The 21,285-nt window shown below is 41.4% G+C and overlaps 1 protein-coding gene across 1 annotated transcript in view; it reads left to right on the forward strand.

Annotated features, from left to right (window-relative positions):
• Window positions 1-21,285, forward strand: part of MROH2B (maestro heat like repeat family member 2B) — a 64,677-nt gene that overhangs the window by 38,025 nt on the left and 5,367 nt on the right. Inside the window, exons 25-37 of the mRNA XM_021695299.1 lie at window positions 3,892-4,027; window positions 4,122-4,217; window positions 4,482-4,571; window positions 4,939-5,059; window positions 7,206-7,303; window positions 9,288-9,440; window positions 15,098-15,255; window positions 15,761-15,887; window positions 16,459-16,646; window positions 17,731-17,871; window positions 18,272-18,383; window positions 19,003-19,149; window positions 19,391-19,573. Coding sequence (XP_021550974.1) covers window positions 3,892-4,027; window positions 4,122-4,217; window positions 4,482-4,571; window positions 4,939-5,059; window positions 7,206-7,303; window positions 9,288-9,440; window positions 15,098-15,255; window positions 15,761-15,887; window positions 16,459-16,646; window positions 17,731-17,871; window positions 18,272-18,383; window positions 19,003-19,149; window positions 19,391-19,573 — 1,750 coding nt within the window. The remainder of the gene's footprint in view (window positions 1-3,891; window positions 4,028-4,121; window positions 4,218-4,481; window positions 4,572-4,938; window positions 5,060-7,205; window positions 7,304-9,287; window positions 9,441-15,097; window positions 15,256-15,760; window positions 15,888-16,458; window positions 16,647-17,730; window positions 17,872-18,271; window positions 18,384-19,002; window positions 19,150-19,390; window positions 19,574-21,285) is intronic.

Genomic DNA, 21,285 nt, shown 5'->3' on the forward strand with positions numbered 1-21,285 from the left:
TAGTAGCAATAAACCTGCAGAAGGAAATGATTTTAACCAAATTTTTAAAATAATATTTTCCCCCTGCAGTAAAAGAAATATAAATTCATAGTTAAAACTTGGAAACTATAAAAACTTTTTAAAAAATAATAAAAATTACCCCTTATTTTCAACATTTTGGTATACGTCCTTCAAGTTTTTATACCTAATTCTTCATGTTAAGTACAGAGCTGAGAACCTACTCTACGTATGGCTGTGCATCCTATTTTTTCCTTACTTCTCCTTACATATTCCCCCATTATTACCAATTCTTCACCAACATTGTTCTTTCTTCATTGTTTTAAAGGAAATATTTTCATTGTGGTAAAATACCCATAAAACGTATCATCTTAACCATTTTTAAGTGCATATTTCAGTAGTGTTAAGTACCATCGTATTGTTATGCTATCAACCTCAAGAATGCGTCCCATCTTGCACAACTGAAGCTCTATACGCATTAAACAACAAACTCCCCATTCCCTCCTCCTGCCAGTGCTGGCAACCACCATTCTACCTTCTGTGTTTATGAATCACATACTTCAGTTACCTAATATAAATGGAATCATGCAGTATTTCTTTCTGTGTCTTGCTTATTTCACTAGAATGATGTCCATCCATGTGACAACATGTGTCAAAATTTCATTTCTTTTTAAGGCTGAATAATATTCCATATAGTGTATACACTATATTTTGTTAATCCATTCATCCAATGGATGCTTGGGTTGTGTTCATATTTTGACTGCTGTGAATAGTGCTGCTAATGAACACGGGTCCATGAATATCTCTTCTAGACCTTGCTTTCAATTCTTTTGAGTATATACCCAAAAGTAGGATTGTTGGATCATATGATAATTCTATTATTTTTAATTTTTTGAAGTATTACCATACTTCTTTTTATAGCAGTGATACCATTTTACATTCCTATGATCACGGCATAAGTGTTCTAATTTTTCCATATTTTTGCCAACACTTGTTTTTTTCTGGTTTCTTTTTTAAGATTTATTTATTTATCTTAGAGAGAGAGAGTACACGAGCAGGGGGAGGGGCAGAGGGAGAGAGAGAGAGAATCTCAAGCAGACTCCCCGCTGAGCTCGGAGCCCCACATGGGGCTGAATCCCAGGACCCTGAGATCATGACCTGAATGGAAACTAACCATGTCCTTTTTCAAGATGATTTTGGCTATTTGGGATCCCTTGAGATTTCATATGAATTTGAGGATGGATTTTTCTATTTCTACAAAAACTGCCATTGGGATTTTTTGGGGATTGCATTAAATCTATAAACTGCTTTGGGTAATATGGGTATCTTAACAATAGTAAGTCCTCAAATCCATGAACGTGGGATGTTTTTCCATTTATTTGTATCTTCTTTAATTTCCTTTAACAATGTTTCACGGTTTTCAGTGTACAAGTCTTTTGCTTCCTTGGTTAAATAAAGTATTTTATTCTTTTTGATGCTATTATAAGTGGAATTGTTAATTTCCTTTTTGATTGTTCATTGTTAATGTATAGAAACAACTGATTTGTGTGTGCTCATTTTGTATTCTACAACATTGTTTGTTTATTCTAATAATTTTTTTGTGAACTGTAGGGTTTTCTATGTATAAGATCATGTCATCTGCAAATGGAGATAGTTTACTTCTTCCTTTCCAATCTAGACGGCTTTTATTTCTTCTTCTTGCCTAATAGCTCTGACTAGGACTTACAGTATTATGTTGAATAAAAGTGGCAAAAGCAGGCATCCTTATCTTGCTCCTGATCTTAGATTTTCCTCTAAATCTTAGAGGAAAAATGTACAGTCTTTCACCATTGATATATTAGCTGTAGGCTTTTCATATATGGCCTTTATTATATTGAGGTAAGAAACAGCATTTTCAATAACTGCTTAATAACTTATTGTATAGATATGTCTCATATTACTTAACCAACCTCCTCTTGCTATATTTGTCAGTTTTTAAAACTATAAATAATATTTTGGTGAACACCTTTGTGTGAAAAGTGCTCTCTGAACTTTAATTATTAAAGCTGACAATTTGGTTCAATAAATATTATTCAGTGTCATCCATGTATCAGGCATGGAGATAGATTTAAAAAGGATAATCATTGGGCGCCTGGGTGGCTCAGATGGTTAAGCGTCTGCCTTCGGCTCAGGTCATGGTCCCGGAGTCCTGGGATCGAGTCCCGCATCGGGCTCCCCGCTCTGCGGGAAGTCTGCTTCTCCCTCTGCCTCTCTCTCTCTCTCATGAATAAATAAATAAAATCTTAAAAAAAAAAAAAAGGATAATCATTAACAAAATATGGCCTTGCCCTGAGCAAAATATGGCCTTGCCTACTGGGTAAAATAGATGCAAAACATACCCACCTAATTTCTCCAAAATGTAGTAAGAACCAACATAAGGGAAGGCACAGGTTGCCATGTTTACCAAGATAAGTGAAGTTTGAAGAAACCTCAAATAAATAAATCTTGAAGATGAGTTAAGAATTAACTAGGCTCTAAGACAGTGTTGTCAAGTAGAACTAGAATGCAAGTCACATATGTAATTTAAAATTTTCTAGTAGTCACTTTTAAAAGAGTAAAAAAAGAAACAAAGTAATTTTAATAATTATTTTGCTTAATCCAATATATTCAGTATATTATCATTTCAACATGTATTTGATATTTAAAAAGGTGATGAGATAATTTACACGATTTTTCATACTAAATCTCCAAAATCCAGTGTATTTTATAATTACAGCATGTCTTAATTCAGACTAGCCACACTCAGGTGCTGGATAGCTACATGTTGCTGGTGGCTACCCTCATTTGGACAGAACACGTATAGAACTTGCAAACTGATCTCTAATGACTGAAAACCAATTAGCGTTTGCCTGGGGCCAGTGTGAAGGAAGAGATGAGCCACAAAGGGGCATAAGGAAAAATCTGGATGTTCTATATTGATTATAGTGGCGGTTTCATGGGTGTGAAACTCATTTAATTGCACAGTTTAAATGGATGCCGCTTGTTGTGCATAAATTATACCTCAATAAGTTGATTTTTTTTTAAGTCAGCCAGATGAAAAGACTGTTTGGTTTATATCAACATATTTAACACTTTCAATAGACCTGTCCCAGCTGGTACTGACTTTTACTCCCCTATGAGAGAACCAATTTCCCCCTGCCCTGACCATGTCATCATTTTTAATTTCTTTGCTAATATGATAGCTGACAAGCAGTAGTGTATTGTCTTGATTTACATTTATTAAATAATATTTATATTTATTAAATAATAAATGGGGATTTTCATGTTTATTGAACATTTTTCCAAGTTATGTCTAGGTTTGTTCATATCTTCATGATGCTTATAGTAAATGGCTGGAAGAAATAAGGGGAGAAAGGAAGGAAGGAAGAGAGGGAGGGAAGGAAGGAAGGAGGGAGGGGGGAAGGAAGATTCCAGCCGCTTTACTATAAGTACATTCAGTATGTGTAACACTACTTAATAGCATGAGAAGATATATGAAATTGATAAAACAGCTCCAAACTTAGAATCTTCCCCCCCACACCCCCTCCCCACAAAACCCATGAGCACTAGAAAAAACGAGTAGGTTAATGTTATCACAGAACCTATAATAAAGGGGCTAAGTAACACAAAGCTAGTGATGATTTGTTTATCACTCTAATAAATCAGAAATGAGACATGTTGACTGTGCGCACCAATACCGTCTGATTCTATGTCCCCAACCTCTCCCTACTTCTGTCACCATCTCCCTCAACATTCCAACATGTCAGCAAGCATTTCTGACCCCCTCAGATGTGGTTGGCAGTTCTTGGGAACTCTTCTGAGCTATGTTTTACTTGTCCTCATAATACCCATCCCTCCACATGGTTCTCATTTCAGTAAACTGAAACCTCAGCTCTCACTAAATGACCACCTAAATATTCTTGAAGAGAATATTCGCAGGCTGCTTCCCCTGCCACCTCTGGAAAAACTCAAAGATGGAGGCGAGACAGACAAGGACAAGGAGCACATTAATGTATGTGGGGGTGAGGCCTGAGTAGAATCAAGAGCTACAGTGGGACTCTACCCTCCTGCCTCAGCCTGACGCTCATGCTCACATTGGATTTCAGTTTCTCTACGAACGATCCATGGATGCTCTAGGAAGGCTGCTGAAGACCATGATGTGGGATAATGTGAAAGCAGAGGACTGCCAAGAAATGTTCAATGTGAGTCGGGCCATTGCTCAAACTGATTCCCACATTCCCTCATTTGTGCTGCAGGGCAACACTCCAGACTCTACCTCATACTCTTCACAGGGAGATGTGCAGCCTGACCCATTTAACCTGTCACATAGGGCCAGTCCACTCAAGAATTATTTGTGGGAGGTGAGCACCCTGTTATAAGAGACAGAGAAAGAGCAAGAGCCAGAGAATGGGAATGAGTGAATATGAGGAGTACTAAGGAAAGAACATTTATTCTTTGACCAACAGCTTCTCCGAATGTGGCTTGTTTCACAAAAAGATTGGGAAAGAGAAAGAGCCTTCCAGATCACCGCAAAAGTGCTGACAAATGATATTGAGGTAAGTGATCCCCTGGAATGAATAGATTTCACTGCTTGCTAACAAAAGGGATCTTGGAGGCCTCTGGAATCCACAGCCCCTGCATGATGGAGCTCCAGTCCCAGAATGGAGTGCTTCCCAGAAAACCACCTAAGAGGTATCTCAGAACCCCAGGGTGTGGCAAGCACACTAGGATTAAACTATTTGGTTGCCTTTGCATGCTCCCTAGCTCACTTTTCCACTGCCCTTAAAGGGAAGGTTCAAGATTCAATTTCATTCTAAGGACCTTTAGGGGGAAAACAAGGGACTTCACATCCAGTGTTGTTGGGACTATCCTGGGATGTTGTCAAGCCACCCCATCACTTTGGGGGTCTCCTTTATCCTGCAGGCACCAGAGAACTTTAAAATTGGCTCACTCCTTGGCCTCCTGGCTCCTCACTCCTGTGACACCCTGCCCACCATCCGTCAAGCGGCTGCCAGCTCCACTATTGGTCTGTTCTGTATAAAAGGTGAGGGAAAGATGAGAAACCCACAAATGAAGAGAAGATACCTGTTTTCTCTTGTTCTTGGTTTTTCCTTGTCTCTCTCTCTCTCCCCAGTTCAGCCATTTCTGCGTTCTAATGCCTTCATTATGTCACAGAATTTGTCTCTCTTTTGGATCTTTTTCCCCCAATGGCTCTGTTTTTCTATTTTTAAAAATAAAGATAATAACACCAAAGCATCATAAAGGTCCATTGAGGTAGGTAAAAATGTTTTGATTTAAATCACTGGGCACTTGGGAGTATTAACAATGCCTCCTCTATCACGTGGATTTCTTCAGGAGGAAACTGTACTATTATTATGGTGCTAAGTGATTTTCAAAGTTCTCTAAGAGAGACAACTTTGTGGAGGTTTTTCCGGCTTCCAGAACAAGACCTCTGTCTACCGTCCAAGTATGTGGAGTGGCAATATCAGGAAATGTAAGGAATTTTACAACCTAGTCTCAGGCTGAAACCAACAAATCCGGGCCTTGGGTCCAGTTTAAATCAGCAGGTGCTTCCCAGAGAATGGCCCTGCACTGCGCATGCGCATTTCTGTGCAGCCCTGGCAGGCCAGAACACTGGTCTAGGTTTAGTGGCATCTCACGCCTGTGTTCCACTCCTCTTTCTTTTAGGTATTCAGAAAATGCTTATTAAGTTCTTTCCATGTGTCAGGCACTTCTCTGATGCTGGAGGCACAGAGATAATTACAATTCTAAAATTCACATAAGGAAAGTATATTAAAACCAAAAGGTGGGATTTGGTTGGGCGGAAGGGAGCGGTTGGTTAGTTGGTCAAAAAGAAAAAAAAAAAAACTATTTAGCAGAGTCAAGATAGGTATGAAAGTCCTTTGGGATATGGGAAAATAATTCATTATCTTGTACCAAGCCAGAAAATAAAAAAAGAGTTAAGGAAGTAAGAACTAAGGGGCCATCCCAGTAAGAGAAGAAATGTGTCAGAGGGGAAACTCATAGGAAGAGAGGAATTTCAATCCTATTATTGTTCTACCTATTCTTCCTTTAGTGTACTTTATTTTCCTGAAACATACAAAATTCAGGTTCTCAAATACTCTTTGTTAATAAGAAATCCCAGGGGCGCCTGGGGGGCTCAGTCGTTAAGTGTCAGCCTTCGGCTCAGGTCATGATCCCAGGTCCTGGGATTGAGCCCCGCATCAGTCTCCCTGCTCAGCGGAAAGCCTGCTTCTCCCTCTCCCACTACCTCTGCTTGTGTTCCCTCTCTCGCTGTGTCTCTATCAAATAAATAAATAAAAATCTTTAAAAAAAATTAAAAATCCCTTACTTCATTATTTGTTTTAACTTTTTTCCTTGATAGATCAAATAGCATGACAGAGAGAAAGAATATGATTATTAAACACCAGCTGAATACAAGTAACTAGTGTGATGCTAAATTAAATACCCATTTAAAACTCAGTTTTGAGATGAGAGCGCTGAAGTTAAGAAATTTACCAGCTCCAGAAAGTAGTAGAGCTGGGCTGTGAGCCCAGGTCTGTGTGTTCTACTGGGCTGGGCTGCCTTCCATAGAAGGGTTCAGGTGTTAGTTTCCACAATTACTCTACATTCAAACAGCAAACAGAAAATGGTTACTGTTTAGGTCTGAGTTTATTAATTGGTTTCTACAATCAGTTGCAAAGTTGCTGATGTTCCTATTGCAATAGTTAGCTTTCCATTTCCATTTTTCCAGAAGTGGCTTACTACGAAAGGGAACTCCAATGGAGACAGCAGGGTGGCAGAATAGTGAGAGCTTAGGCATTGGTGCCAGGCAGACCAGGGCTCAAATTCTGTCTCTCCTATTTTTAGTCTCTGGATAACTGTGGCCACATGGCTTTATAGCTCTCTGCCTCAGCTTTCTTGTCTGCAAAATCAGGAGCATCTACTTCAGATGATATTGATGAGTAATAAATGAGATCATTGTATGCAGAGGATTTAGCCCCGTGCCAGCATGCAGAAACTATTCAATATGTGTTTGCTCTTACGCCCACCCTCTCATCAGACAGGCGTCCGTGCATTTGTTAAAAGCATCCAGCAGCTGAATTAGGGTCATGTCAGAGTATAGCCAACCTCTTTAACCCCTATCAGGTCTTTGAACTCTTGCATCTGTCTCCCCTTGTGGATTTTAGGCACTCACCTGGAGGTGGAAAGACTGCAGAGTCTGCAGGAAGGGTTGCAATGTGACAATGTGCAGGTCCAGATCAACATTTCTTCTAAAATAGCAAAGGTAATAGATACGGAGGACTGGCCGAGGGATGTAAAGATGATTCTGGGTTGATTTCCAAATGAGTAAGCTGTGTATGCCCCACTACCAAGGAGAGCAACAGTCTAGCCATTCTTTGTCCTATCATGTGTTAACCCTGGGTACATGTGCCCAGTCAACACCTGCTACTGATCATTTCATACTCTGGGAAATCTTATGAACCAAGCATCCCTCTTCAGGATGAGGGAGGCAGTGTGGTGGAGTAGAAGGTAAAAGGGCTTTGGAGTCTATCAGATGATGCTGTGTGCACTTGCTTGAAGCCCATTCTCCTCATTTCAAAAAAAAAAAAAATGCATAACCTACCTCTCAGAGTTGTTCTGAGGATTGGTCAATGAATTCATTCATTTATTTAATCATTTATTCATTCACCTACTATGCCCTATGCACCTACCATATGCTAGATATTGTTCTAGGCTCTAAGAATAGAAAAAGACAAAACGCCTACCCTCAGTCATTATGACCATATACTTACAGAGAGAAGTGAACTGTCTTGAGGACAAGGTGTCTCTTCCTAATTTGTAAAAACCCCTTCTAAGCTCATGGTGTGTCTGCAAGAAGGAATATGATCAGATTTATATTTTCAAAGTGTCATCTAGCTGCTGTGTTTAGACTATGATACAGGCCAGCAAGAGTGAAATTAATGAAAAAAAAAATCAGTTTGGAGGAAACTTCAAGAATCCAGGTGTGAGATTAGGTGGCTTGGACTAAGGTGGCAGCAGCAGAGATGACAAGAAGGTGACCAGAATAAGGGAGAGAAGCCAGTTGGGGGGCACAGAGGGAACATATGTCAAATGCCTAAGAAAGTGTCTGATACATAGTAGGTGCTCAGAAACATGAGCCCCCCTCCTTCCTTTCTTCCTAAATCATCATCCATCCCAATGTGAGAAGAAAAAAAACACAGGTAACCACTGAGTATGGAGCCCAGGCAAGCATTTGGTGTTACATAGAACAGACGTGGCAGTCTAGTCCTTTGATCTTGGAATCAAAATGACTCAAACTGGTTGAGACATGCACCTGTTAATGAAAAGGGATTAATTTCCTTTCAAGAACAGTTCTACCAAATATCAGTCATCGGGCCACTTAATGCAGAGGGAAGTCAGTTGTGAATAGGAATGTTTTCATACCTACAAACTCATAATCATAACCATCTTGCTTGATTAAAGCCCCAGACAATGTTCCATTGACCAATCCTCAGAACAACTCTGAGAGGTAGGTTATGCATTTTTTTTTTTTGAAATGAGGAGAATGGGCTTCAAGCAAGTGCACACAGCATCATCTGATAGACTCCAAAGCCCTCCATTAGCACACCCACACACACACACACTCACACACACACACAGACACACACTGCTATCACCCATTTGTATGGTTCTTGTACTTAGAGACCAAAATTGCAAAGTTTTTATTTTCTAGAACTTTTGTTGACTACTCTTAATTTTGAAACATGGAAGTGCAAAAGACAGAACTCATAATAATTCATACTTACATGGATATTGTGATACATCCAGTATTGAACATGGCACTTAGTACATGGTGATTGATTTTCCTACATTCTCAAGCCTTAGCTTTTCTTTGGAAGACACATGACATATTTCTGTGATATATGAAATGTATGTGAGAGTAATTTATATCATAAAATCATATAAAACCATACACATTACTTTTCCCTTGTGGGGTACACTATAACTTTGAAGTTTGGAGAAGAAATTTCTTCAGCAGGCTTGGGATTCAATAAATATAAAATAATAAAAGAGCAACCCCAGGAAAAGTCTGCCTAGAGTTTCAGGGTAATGTCTATGTCTCTTTTTGTATTTTCTGTCATTTCTATACCCTAGTCATGGGTTAGCTGTTTGGAAATTCCAATGGTTTCCGATATCCTAAAACAGTAGCAGCATGTTGTATGTAGTGAGGTGGTTGATAACATGAATCTTTCTGCATACATTCTCAGATTGTCAGTAAACTCATCCCAGTTGAAGAAATTCTAATGTTCCTGGAGGAAACCCTGGATGGTCTGGAGAGCCTTAACTCCACCTGTATCCAGGCCTGTGGCATATGGATGATCGTGATCCTGAAGGAACATGGAGCTGCTTTGGAAGAACAGGTGAACTGACAACCAGTCTGACCACTGAGCAGAATTCTAACACTTCTGAAATGCCACATTGGTTGCCATTTCTCAGCTTGTCCTCTGATGGGCAATAGGCAAGAGCATGCACAGCCTCAGGAGGCCTCCTCAGAGACCCAAGTTATGTACTAACAACCAGGCTCATGTTGAGTGCTTGTCTCAACCTGTTTCAATTGCCTCTCTATTCTGTGATTTAAAAAAAAAAAAAACAAAAAAACTTGCCCAACTGTTGCTCTCTGGCCAGAGACAGCAGCTCTGAATAAGGGCATTTGGGTTCTGGAAAACTGGATTGTTAGATCTATTTGTAAGGAGGAGGGTGACTGTGTGGATCTCCTTTGGAATAGCCAATAAGAGCCAGTAGAGTTTCTAATCCCACTGCCACTCTTCAAGCTGCTCTTCCACACACCTTTAGGGTTGGTTTTCTGGTAAGGAAGGCTATCACTGGAGAACTGATTGGGGGAAACTCCTCAATCCTTGCTCCCAGCTGGAGAGTTAGCGTGAAGAAGATTTGAATTCAGGAAGCTTGGTTAAGAGCTCCAAATGGAGATGCTCTATTCTCTCCCTTGAGGTCAGAAGCAGAATTCAAGCAATTCAAAGATTAATAAGGAGAAAGAGAATCTTTAACTCAATGAAGTCACCTCAAGGGAAATACTTGAAAGTTATGGTCCTCATATCCCAGGGTCAACCACCCTAAATTAAAGAATTCTCCAATGTCTGACCTTTAGAAATTATTTCTGTGCTAATTACTCTCCAACCAGTTTTTTCAAAAATATTTATTTTTTATTAACATATAATGTATTATTTGTTTCAGGGGTACAGGTCTGTGATTCATCAGTCTTACACAATTCACAGCACTCACCATGGACATACCCTCCCCAATGTCTATCACCCAGCCACCCCACCCCTCCCAGCCCCCACCACTCCAGCAACCCTCAGTTTGTTTCCTGAGATTAAGAGTCTCTTATGGTTTGTCTCCCTCTGTGGTTTCATCTTGTTTCATTTTTCCCTCCCTTCGCCCATGATCTTCACATTTTCTTTTTCAGCATTCCTCTTGTTTCTTCAATTCCACATATAAGTGAGATCATATGATACTTGTCTTTCTCTGATTGACTTATTTTGCTTAGCATAATACCCTCTAGTTCCATCCAAGTCATTGCAAATGGCAAGATTTCATGTTTTTTGATGGCTGCATAATATTCCATTGTATATATATACCACATCTTCTTTATCCATTCATCTGTCGATGGACATCTTGCCTCTTTCCATAGTTTGGCTATTGTGGACATTGCTGCTATAAACATTGGGGTGTACGTACCCCTTCGGATCACTACATTTGTATCTTTGGGGTAAATACCCAGTAGTGCAATTGCTGGGTCGTACAGTAGCTCTATTTTCAACTTTTTGAGGAAACTCCATACTGTTTTTCAGAGTGGCTGCACCAGCTTGCCTTCCCACCAACAGTGTAAGAGGGTTCCCCTTTCTCTGCATCCTCACCAACATCTGTCGTTTTATGACTTGTTAATTTTAGCCATTCTGACTGGTGTGAGGTGGTATCTCATTGAGGTTTTGATTTTGATTTCCCTGATGCCGAGCGATGTTGAGCACTTTTTCATGTGTCTGTTGGCCATTTGGATGTCTTCTTTGGAAAAATGTCTGTTCATGTCTTCTGCCCATTTCTTGATTGGATCATTTGTTCTTTGGGTGTTGAGTTTGCTAAGTTCTTTATAGATTTTGGATACTAGCCCTTTATCTGATATGTCATTTGCAAATATCTTCTCCCATTCTGTTGGTTGTCTTTTGGTTTTGTTGACTGTTTCTTTTGCTGTGCAAAAGCTTTTTATCTTGATGAAGTCCCAGTAGTTCATTTTTGCTCTTGCTTTCCCTGCCTTTGGCGATGTCTCTAGGAAGAAGTTGCTGCGGCTGAGGTCAAAGAGGTTGCTGCCTGTGTTCTCCTCTAGGATTTTGAAGGACTCCTGTCTCACATTGAGGTCTTTCATCCATTTGAGTCTAATTTTGTGTGTGGTGTGAGGAAATGGTCCAGTTTCATTCTTCTGCATGTGGCTGTCCAATTTTCCCAACACCATTTGTTGAAGAGACTGTCTTTTTTCATTGGACATTCTTTCCTGCTTTGTCGAAGATTAGTTGACCATAGAGTTGAGGGTCCATTTCTGGGCTCTCTATTCTGTTCCATTGATCTATGTGTCTGTTTTTGTGCCAGTACCATACTGTCTTGATGATTACAGCTTTGTAATAGAGCTTGAAGTCCGGAATTGTGATGCCACCAGCTTTGCTTCTCTTTTTCAACATTCCTCTGGCTATTTGGGGTCTTTTCTGGTTCCATATAAATTTTAGGATTATTTGTTCCATTTCTTTGAAAAAAGTGGATGGTATTTTGATAGGGATTACATTAAATGTGTAGATTGCTCTAGGCAGCATAGACATTTTTGCAATATTTGCTCTTCCAATCCATGAGCATGGAACCTTTTTCCATTTCTCTGTGTCTTGATCAATTTCTTTCATGAGTATTCTATAGTTTTCTGAGTACAGATTCTTTGCCTCTTTGGTTAGATTTATTCCTAGGTATCTTATGGTTTTGGGTGCAATTGTAAATGGGATCGGCTCCTTAATTTCTCTTTCTTCTCTCTTGTTGTTAGTGTGTAGAAATGCCACTGATCTTTGTGCATTGATTTTATATCCTGCCACTTTAGTAATTCCTGTATGAGTTCTAGCAGTTTTGAGATGGAGTCTTTTGGGTTTTGCACATAAAGTATCATATCATTTGCAAAGAGTGAGAGTTTGACTTCTTCTTTGCTGATTCGGATGCCTTTTATTTCTTTTTGTTGTCTGATCGCTGAGGCTAGGACTTCTAGTACTGTGTTGAATAGCAGTGGTGATAGTGGACATCCCTGCCATGTTCCTGACCTTAGGGGAAAAGCTCTCAGTTTTTCCCCCTTGAAAATGACATTCACTGTGGGTTTTTCATAGATGGCTTTTATGATATTGAGGTATGTACCCTCTATCCCTACACTGTGAAGAGTTTTGATCAAGAAAGGATGCTGTACTTTGTCAAATGCTTTTTCTGCATCTATTGAGAGGATCATATCATTCTTGTTCTTTCTTTTATTAATGTGTTGTATCACATTGATTGATTTGCAGATGTTGAACCAACCTTGCAGCCCAGGAATAAATCCCACTTGGTCGTGGTGAATAAGCCTTTTAATGTACTGTTGGATCCTATTGGCTAGTGTTTTGGTGAGAATTTTTGCATCCATGTTCATCAGGGATATTGGCCTGTAGTTCTCCTTTTTGATGGAGTTTTTGGTTTTGGGATCAAGGTAATTCTGGCATCATAAAAAGAGTTTGGAAGTTTTCTTTCCATTTCTATTTTTTTGAACAGTTTCAGAAGAATCGGTATTAATTCTTCTTTAAAGGCAAAAACATTTATTTTTTAAAGATTTATTTATTTCAGAGAGAGAGAAAGAGCACGTGAGTCGGGGGGAGAGCAGAGGGAAAGAATCTCCAAACAGACTCCCCTCTGAGCACAGAGCCCAACGTGGGGCTCAATCCCACGACCCTGAGATCATGAACTGAGCTGAAACCAAGAGTCAGACCTCCAACCAATTGAGCCACCCAGGCACCCCCAGAAATATTTATTGAGTGCATACTATGGCAGGCACTAGGCCAAACATGAAAGAATCAAAGGCTTATAAATTTGGAATGTCGTATTTGTGTGTTTAGCACCTAATTCCTCTCCTAACATCATTGAAATGGGACTCTGTGGTAATCATACTTGCCAGATATTTATGTTTAAGAAATTATAATTCAGAGGAAATGTATTGTTTAACCTAAAAATGTCTACCCAAAATAAATAAGAGAAGTATCTACTAAAAGCAAAGTTACTTTAGCAGAGAGACTTGCCCTTCTCCAAATCTAAAATCCAAATGTATAATATCATTCCCTACTGCCCACAAATTAACACCCAAATTTGGAAGGGCGCCCTTCAGTTTTCTCTAGGATCTGGCTTCATATTTCCTATCAAGTTATCTTCTTTTATCACCCTCATTTTCTCTGTGTTCCAAACTAGACCATTCTCCTATTCCAGAAATCTTCACCATATTTGCTTGGGCTCATGATCTCCTGCTATTTTTTTATATAGATTTTTTTAAGAGCTGTTTTAGATTCACAGCAAAATAGAGGAGATAGCCATATACCTCTCTCCCCACACACACGCCTCCTCCCTCACTATCAACACCCCACACCAGAGTAGTACCTTTGCTACAATCAGTGAACCTACATCGACACATCATTATCACCTGAAGTCCATAGTTTCCAGTAAGGTTCACCTTGGCATTGACAAATACATAATTGCATGTATCCAGCATTGCAGTAACATACAGAATGGTTTCACTGCTCTAAAAATCTTCTGTGCTTTATCTATTCTCGTGCTTTTTTTTATTTTACATCTTTATCTGTATTCTTCTTTCTGACGAGGATGACTTTCCCCCACCATCTCCACCTTGCCTTTTGAGATTGCTATATATCCTTCAAGACTCAGACCAGATGTCCGTCCAAAGTGACCTCAGTTACTCCCAGATTCCCCTATCAGTCCTGTGAACATCCTATATACCACTTGCCGTACATTGCCTTTTGCACAGGCCTTTGGGTACATGGCTAACATTCTTTTTTTTTTTTTAATTTAATTTTATTATGTTATGTTAATCACCATACATTACATCATTAGTTTTTGATGTAGTGTTCCATGATTCATTGTTTGCGTATAACACCCAGTGCTCCATTCAATACATGCCCTCTTTAATACCCATCACCAGGCTAACCCATCCCCCCACCCCCTCCCCTTTAGAACCCTCAATTTGTTTCTCAGAGTCCATAGTCTCTCATGGTTCGTCTCCCCCTCCGATTTTGCCTCCTTCCTTTCTCCCCTCCTGCTATCTTCTTCTTTTTTTTTTTTTTAACATATAATGTATTATTTGTTTCCGAGGTACGGGTCTGTGATTCATCAGTCTTACACAGTTCACAGCGCTTACCAGAGCAGATACCCTCCCCAATGTCCATCACCCAGTATGGCTAACATTCTTTATTAGAATACTGATTCCTTTTGAGAAAGGGCCGCATCTTATTCATCTTTGGTAAATTCCCCACAATGCCTAGCACAATATTTGGCCTAATGCAGCCTTTCACCAAATATTTGCTACATTGACTTAAGAATAAACACCCAGGGGGCGCCTGGGTGGCTCAGTCGTTAAGCGTCTGCCTTCGGCTCAGGTCATGATCCCAGGGTCCTGGGATCGAGCCCCACATCGGGCTCCCTGTTTGGTGGGAAGTCTGCTTCTCCCTCTCTCACTCCCCCTGCTTGTGTTCCTGCTGTTGCTATCTCTCTGTGTCAAATAAATAAATAAAATCTTTAAAAAAAAAAAAAAAAAGAATAAACACCCAGTATAGCTAGAATCCCCCTAAGTAAGAGATAGGTCATGCAGAATTGATTATTATTTTTAACCTGGTTTATAATTCATCAACCACCCATGAATAATATGCTGACTATATGTGTCCTAAGTCATTCATGTAGAGGAAAAATGGCAACTTCCTGTTTGATTTGGCTTTTTGTTTTTTTCTTTTAGCTGTTGGAGATCTTGAGCATGATTTACCATCACATGCCAGTCCTCAGGCAAAAGGAAGAAAGTTTTCAGTTTATGCTGGAAGCCATCTCTCAGATCGCCAGCTTTCACATGGATGCAGTTGTTGCCAACCTTTTACAGAAGCCTCTGCCCTTTGACAGGTAGATTCTAACTGAGCCGGTCCATTCTCCTAGGAAAGGCTAATCTGCATTGAGGAAGAATTAGTGGTTTGAGAGAAAGAAAGCAAAAACAAAGGTTGAGAACATCTCACCTAAATAATAATTTCAAAAATGGTGTTTGAATCACAAGGGACGTTTCTCCAAGTGTTTTTCATATACATATCCTCATTAAATGAGTTTTTTTTTAAAAAAATATATCATAGGAATAAATGAGTATTAGAAAAATGAGTATTTCTCCTTTTTCTGGTTGCCTAGAATACACCTATGGGAGAGGTTTCTGCCTTAATGGACATCGACAAACCTAAGTCACCCACGTCCAGAATGCTGGACTGTTAAATCACACATCCTTCTTATTTCCAGGCATGTTAGCATCTCTATCTGTCCTTGAAATTTTGATTAGTCATAATGTTGTTTTAGAGGGGAACAGATGAAAACGCTCATAATCCAAAGAGTTGTTTCTTATCAGCTTCCTGCCTTACCACTCTAGGGACACAAAGACATTGTGGAAGGCTCTGGCTGAGAACATAGCCTCCAGTAGTAAGCTCTTGAGAGCCTTAACAGACAAACTTGAGAATGAATTAGAAGATGACCTAGCCGGGATGGAGGCGATTTCAGTGAGTTGGACAACCCATCACATGCCTGGAATAGCGTCCCACTACGTGGTCTGTCCCCAACTGGAACTTGGTGATGTAGCATTAATCATACTTCTTCCCCTCTCATACTCTGATTTTAAATCAACTCCAGCTTAGATTCGACAAATATGGTGGCAATTTTGTCTGCGGCTGTCACTTTTAGAACCAAATTTCTCATCATCTCAAAGAAAATCTGTGTATCTGTATTTCCAAATTTGTCTTCAAGAGATCCAAAAGCACCCTTTTGAAAGACGTCAGTGCTGGAAAAGATTTCATTTAACCTGACTGGTTCCCCCCTGGAATTTGGAGCTGCCCAACATGGCAGTCCTGAGAGAGAAACACATTCTGAGTTGAGAAGTTTCCAGACAAATACACCCTCTCTTTTCAGGCTGTTTTTATTTTTGTTTTGCTCTGTTTTGCTTTGTTTTTACCATGAGTGTGGTCACCTTGGAAAGCAATCCTCTGGGGAGAAAAACAAACTTGAAGATCAGGCCCGGGAGATGTCCCGGGAGGAAAGGGGCCTGCTTGACCGTGGGGTCCTCTCTCCCCTCAGGTGGCCTGTGCTATGTATGAAGTGGTATCAACAGGCACCCCCATCACCACCTTGTACCCGGAGGTGTTCACTCTTCTCCTGAAGCTGGTCAGCTGCACACTGGGCCAGAAAATGCCCACTTCCCCCTGGAGCCACAGACGGCGAGTAATGCAGCAGGGAGAACGGCAGCAGACCGCAGACCCCTGCAGGTACATGGCCAGGCAGGAGGGCCCTCCCCAGCTGTCGGGATCCCAGATGCTAGACGAGGGGCCATGGCAGTCAAGGCCTATGCCTTCTGCTGTGGCCTCCACTACCCAGGAGCAAACAAGGCTCCACTGACCTTGAGCCCTTGGTACTCTTCTTCCCTGAGCCGGGCCCCAGGGTCTCTGCCCAGAACGGTCCCAGAACAACAAATAGCTGCTCTGTGTGCTTCCACGGAGCTCTGTTTCATTTGTTTTCTCTCACTGAGACCCTTCAAGGAAGGCTGGAATTCTGTGATATCCAAGGCCACCAAGGAAAGAAGAAAAATAAAAATTGACACCATATTTTATCAAACTGAAGACGTCACCCATTGAAGGAAGCAAAATTACTTTGTGTATTATTGAAAAAGAAAGAAAGAATCCCAACTAAGCCATGAATCAATGCTTTCTTATACTTTCAAATGTTTGCTATGTATTTATTCAAAGAACTCTTTTAAAATGATTAGGTATAGATTTTTATCCTCTATCACAAGGCTCTGTTTCCTTGTCCTTTTGCATAACTTTTTATTCCAGTGTCAAATCAATCTTTCGAAAGACCTTCTAAGCAGCATTTAGGCCCAACACATGTAGTTCCATTAATATATGTCACTTCACTAAAATGACAGCAGTATCAAGGGCCCTGCCTCCATCCACGCACATACCCGGGCCTGCACCCGTCCTCCTGACTCCAGCACGACCACTGTCTGGCCAACCATCGCGACACATTATCCACTGTGAGACGCATCCTGGTTCCGGAGGGTTGTTTGAGAATAAGCAAAAGAGAGGAGTTTGCACGTTCCATCCTTTGGGCTTTATTTTCTCCTGAGAGGTTGATGAGGTTTTGTGGCATTTTACTTACTGGTTCAGATAATCTCCGTGTCCCCTCTGACCCCAAATTAAAGTGTAAGATCAGGCAGTCGGTTTTTCCCCTTGCACAGTGTCCCTTCATCCAGGAGTGAGGGAGCCTTGTGGGGAACAGACAGAGTGAACTTGGGGATTCACAATTCCCTGCGTGGGGTTGGCTTACTTCTGTGATGCCGACTGTCTCCTTCAGGCTCTCGACGGTGACTCTGAAGTGTGTGCAAGCCCAAGCCATGAAAGAAGGCCTTGCCAAGGAATCTGATGAGGGGGACAACTTGTGGACCCTCCTCAGCAGTCCCAGTACCCACCACGTAGGAGTGTGTGCACTGGCCAGGTAATGGGCGGGCCTTCTAGAACTGGACATAAAGGAGAAAACTAAAAATCGAGTAAAAATGCAATGTAGACAGCTTCATGGGAGCAGTGGACTCACTAAGGACTTAGAGTCCAGGAGGAAAAACAAGGAAGAAAGAGCAGAGGGACGTGGGAAGAGATGGTGGGAGCAGCCCAGATCCCACCACTGCCCCAAAATATAGTGATGCAGTGAACGGTGGTTGGAAAACTGCACCGAGATTGGGCACTTGGATAAGCTATTTCCAAGTTGAAGTATTAGTGCTCTTCCGTCGAACATCCCCTTTTAGATCATTTATTTTCCTGAGAGAGAAATAGACCAAAATGTCCTCCATTGTTTAGAGAGAACAAAGTCTCTGCTACAACTGGAGCCTTGCGTTTTCTAGGAGCACTGTGCGGCAACGTGGCATCATACTGGACATCATGGAGCAACTCTTCTCATCTCTCACCTCCTCCTCGGAGAACTACCGGGTCACCGGCACAGCTTTCTTCTCTGAGGCAAGAGAAAGCGGCCACGTCACTGCTCAGCAGGCTCTCTGGGTCCCCCTGGGGGCGTTTCTCTCAGGGTCAAGAGTTCAGTGGGAGCTGGCCCTTCGGGGGAGCTTGGGGAGTGGAGAGCCCCAGCCACTGCCAGAAATATGGTACCCGAGCAGGGAATGAGAGAGGGAAAAAAAGAACCCACCCCCAACCTCTTCCTTCGCTCCGGTCTGCAGAAACCAACCCTCCCAGGACAGAGAAGCCTGGAGAATAACTACGACAGGGACAAAATAAAAAGTAATCATTGGTATATTGTCACCTCACACCCTGGCACAAAGGTTGTCCCAGCCAACCCAGGGAAGGAACATTGTCGGTAACTCCTGTTTTCCCATTTTTCCATTTCGATTAGAAAACCTCTTCTTAACTAGGTCTCGTGGTTCTTGTCACCACGTAACCTTGACCTGGGGGCTGCTCGTATCTAGAGATTAGTTTCTGCAACACTTGCTGATTCACCCCAGGGCTTCCTCCTCCACTTCATGAGTGGCTGGACCCTACACTTTCATTGTATCTATGATGCACTCGTCACTGTCCTGGAGGGAGGCCACTCCCTTCACTAAAGGGGCGAAGTGGTTGTTTTCAGCTCGTGAAGGAGCCAATCCTTTGGAAGCATGGGAATCTACGGGAAGTGCTGATCCTCATGGATCAGAGTGCCTGGGACTCCAATGCCACGTTGAGGCAAATGGCCATCCGAGGACTTGGTAATACAGCTTATGGAGCCCCTCACAAGGTAAAAGGAGTATGGGGCGGGGAGACATGCAAGTAGAATTGAAAATAATGACTTACTAACCCACACCTCGTGGTTGCATAGTAATTAAGTAAAAATCCAAATAAATTGTTACAGTGGTATCTCTCGGGTTGAAGAAATTGTGACCCTAACAGAATTCTAATTTCCTTGCTGGGAGTCCCCTACCCTCGTCCACCTGCACGTAGAACAGTTTTCGAGATTAAGAGACCTTATTTCAAAATAGGTGAAGAAGCATAAGCAGATAATATTAGAATCTGTCATCAGAGGCCTGTATCACCTGGCCCGCACCGAAGTCGTCTGTGAAAGCTTGAAGGCTCTAAAAAAGATCCTGGAACTGCTCACAGACCGAGACGTGAGCTTCTACTTCAAAGAGATAGTGCTGCAAACAAGAACCTTCTTTGAAGACGTAAGTGAGCCTGTTCAGGAATCTTCCCTCCCCAAAAGTGAATGAACAGAGAGAGATTCAGGTAGTTCTTGTAGCAGGCAACGTCGCTGTCACATCTCTCTTCCTTGGCCTTCCCACTGTGCATTCCCAGCACAGAGATCATTGGTACAGTTCCCGTGCAGGCTGCTGGCTTACTGGCTCTCCCTCTGCCTGAGGGGACTCCTGAGGGGACTCTCTGGCAGACGAATCATGATCGATCTGAGCAGGGCGGGGTGGGGGTGGGGGGGAGGAGTGCAGACATGTTGGGGGAGAACCCTAGAACAATAAGAAATGTAAGTTTGCAAATAAACTCCTCAGCTTCCTCCTCTGTCAGAAGGATTGAGCCCACTTGCCCATAAGGGAAATACACTCCTTAATAATGCCTTTTGGTAGCTTTCCTCTCTTCCCTGTCTCATTCCCACAAATTATGACAGTACTCAACAGAGAGCAAGGGCCCAAACAAAGGTCTTCTCACCTCCAACACTCTTCTCCACGTCCAAGATGCAAAGGTTCAAAATGCTTGCGTGGTTCATTTAATCTAGGAGTCAGGAGACACCACAGCCGGAGGGCCAAATGCTGCCCAGAGCATCTTTTCGTCAATGAAGTTTCATTGGCACATATCCATGCTCATCAGTTACATATTGTCTATGGTTGCTTTCACACTTCATCTGCAGAATTGATTAGTTGTTACAGAAATATGGCCCCCAAAGTCTAAATTATTTACTGTCTGGCCTTTCACAGAAAAAGCTTCTGTAAAACCCCCAATCTAGTCAATAGCCTAGAAATCAATTCAAAAAAAGATCAGTCAGTGACCCCAGGCAAAGGAAGGTCATTTTCCTTTGTACCTCCCGGAAAACTAGATTTTATTATTTGTTTTGGTTTATTCATTGTCATCAGAGTAAAAATCTATTTCCCCTCCAACTTACATACATTTTTGTGATCGAGACCTCTTTCCTCATGTTGTGTTGTCAGAGGAGATGGAAAACTGCTGGTTTCCTCCTCTTAAACATTAAGGCTTGATTAAATTACCTTTCTACCTTCCAGTCTCCAGACTGAAAAGTCTTCATTTCCTCCATTATTCATCATAAACCTAATTTTTCAGCTCTTTAAATATTTTACAAGCCAGCAACTCTGTTGTGTCTCTAGATGTGGCCTGCAAAGTACTGAAGACAACCTAAAGAAAAATTACCTCTCAGGTCTGATTTTTTCCTATTTATCCACTCCAATTTTTTTTTTTAAATCTTGCCCTTTCTTCCTGACTCCTTGGCAATTTGTTAACAACATAGGCCTCTAGATTTTAGTCTGCAATATATGCCCACAGTCGATAATTCTCCAGTTGTGCATTTTTCAGTTTCCGTTATTTCCTTGCTAGCCTAATCCCGGCCTTTGAAAGCAGCTTTCTGCTTGTGTCCAGCTACTTTCTCCAATGTATCAACATTCCTTTTAATTCTCATCTTGTCCTCAAAACTGCTTACTTGGCTCCCACTCAATATAGTATCTTCCTTAAAATAACAAAGATGTTCCTTTTTTCATTACACAGATGATTGATGACAATCTTTGACAGCAAAGGGCTGAAGTCACCCCTACAGCGCCCCACCTGTTTATTAGCTTCCCCGGGGTTGTTGTGGATCCAGTGATGATAGTTCGCTTGGATCTGAGCCTCCAATAATCACCTATGAGTTTTGTGGATCCAG

This window comes from Neomonachus schauinslandi, chromosome 7, assembly GCF_002201575.2.
Source record: "Neomonachus schauinslandi chromosome 7, ASM220157v2, whole genome shotgun sequence".
NCBI lineage: Eukaryota > Metazoa > Chordata > Mammalia > Carnivora > Phocidae > Neomonachus > Neomonachus schauinslandi.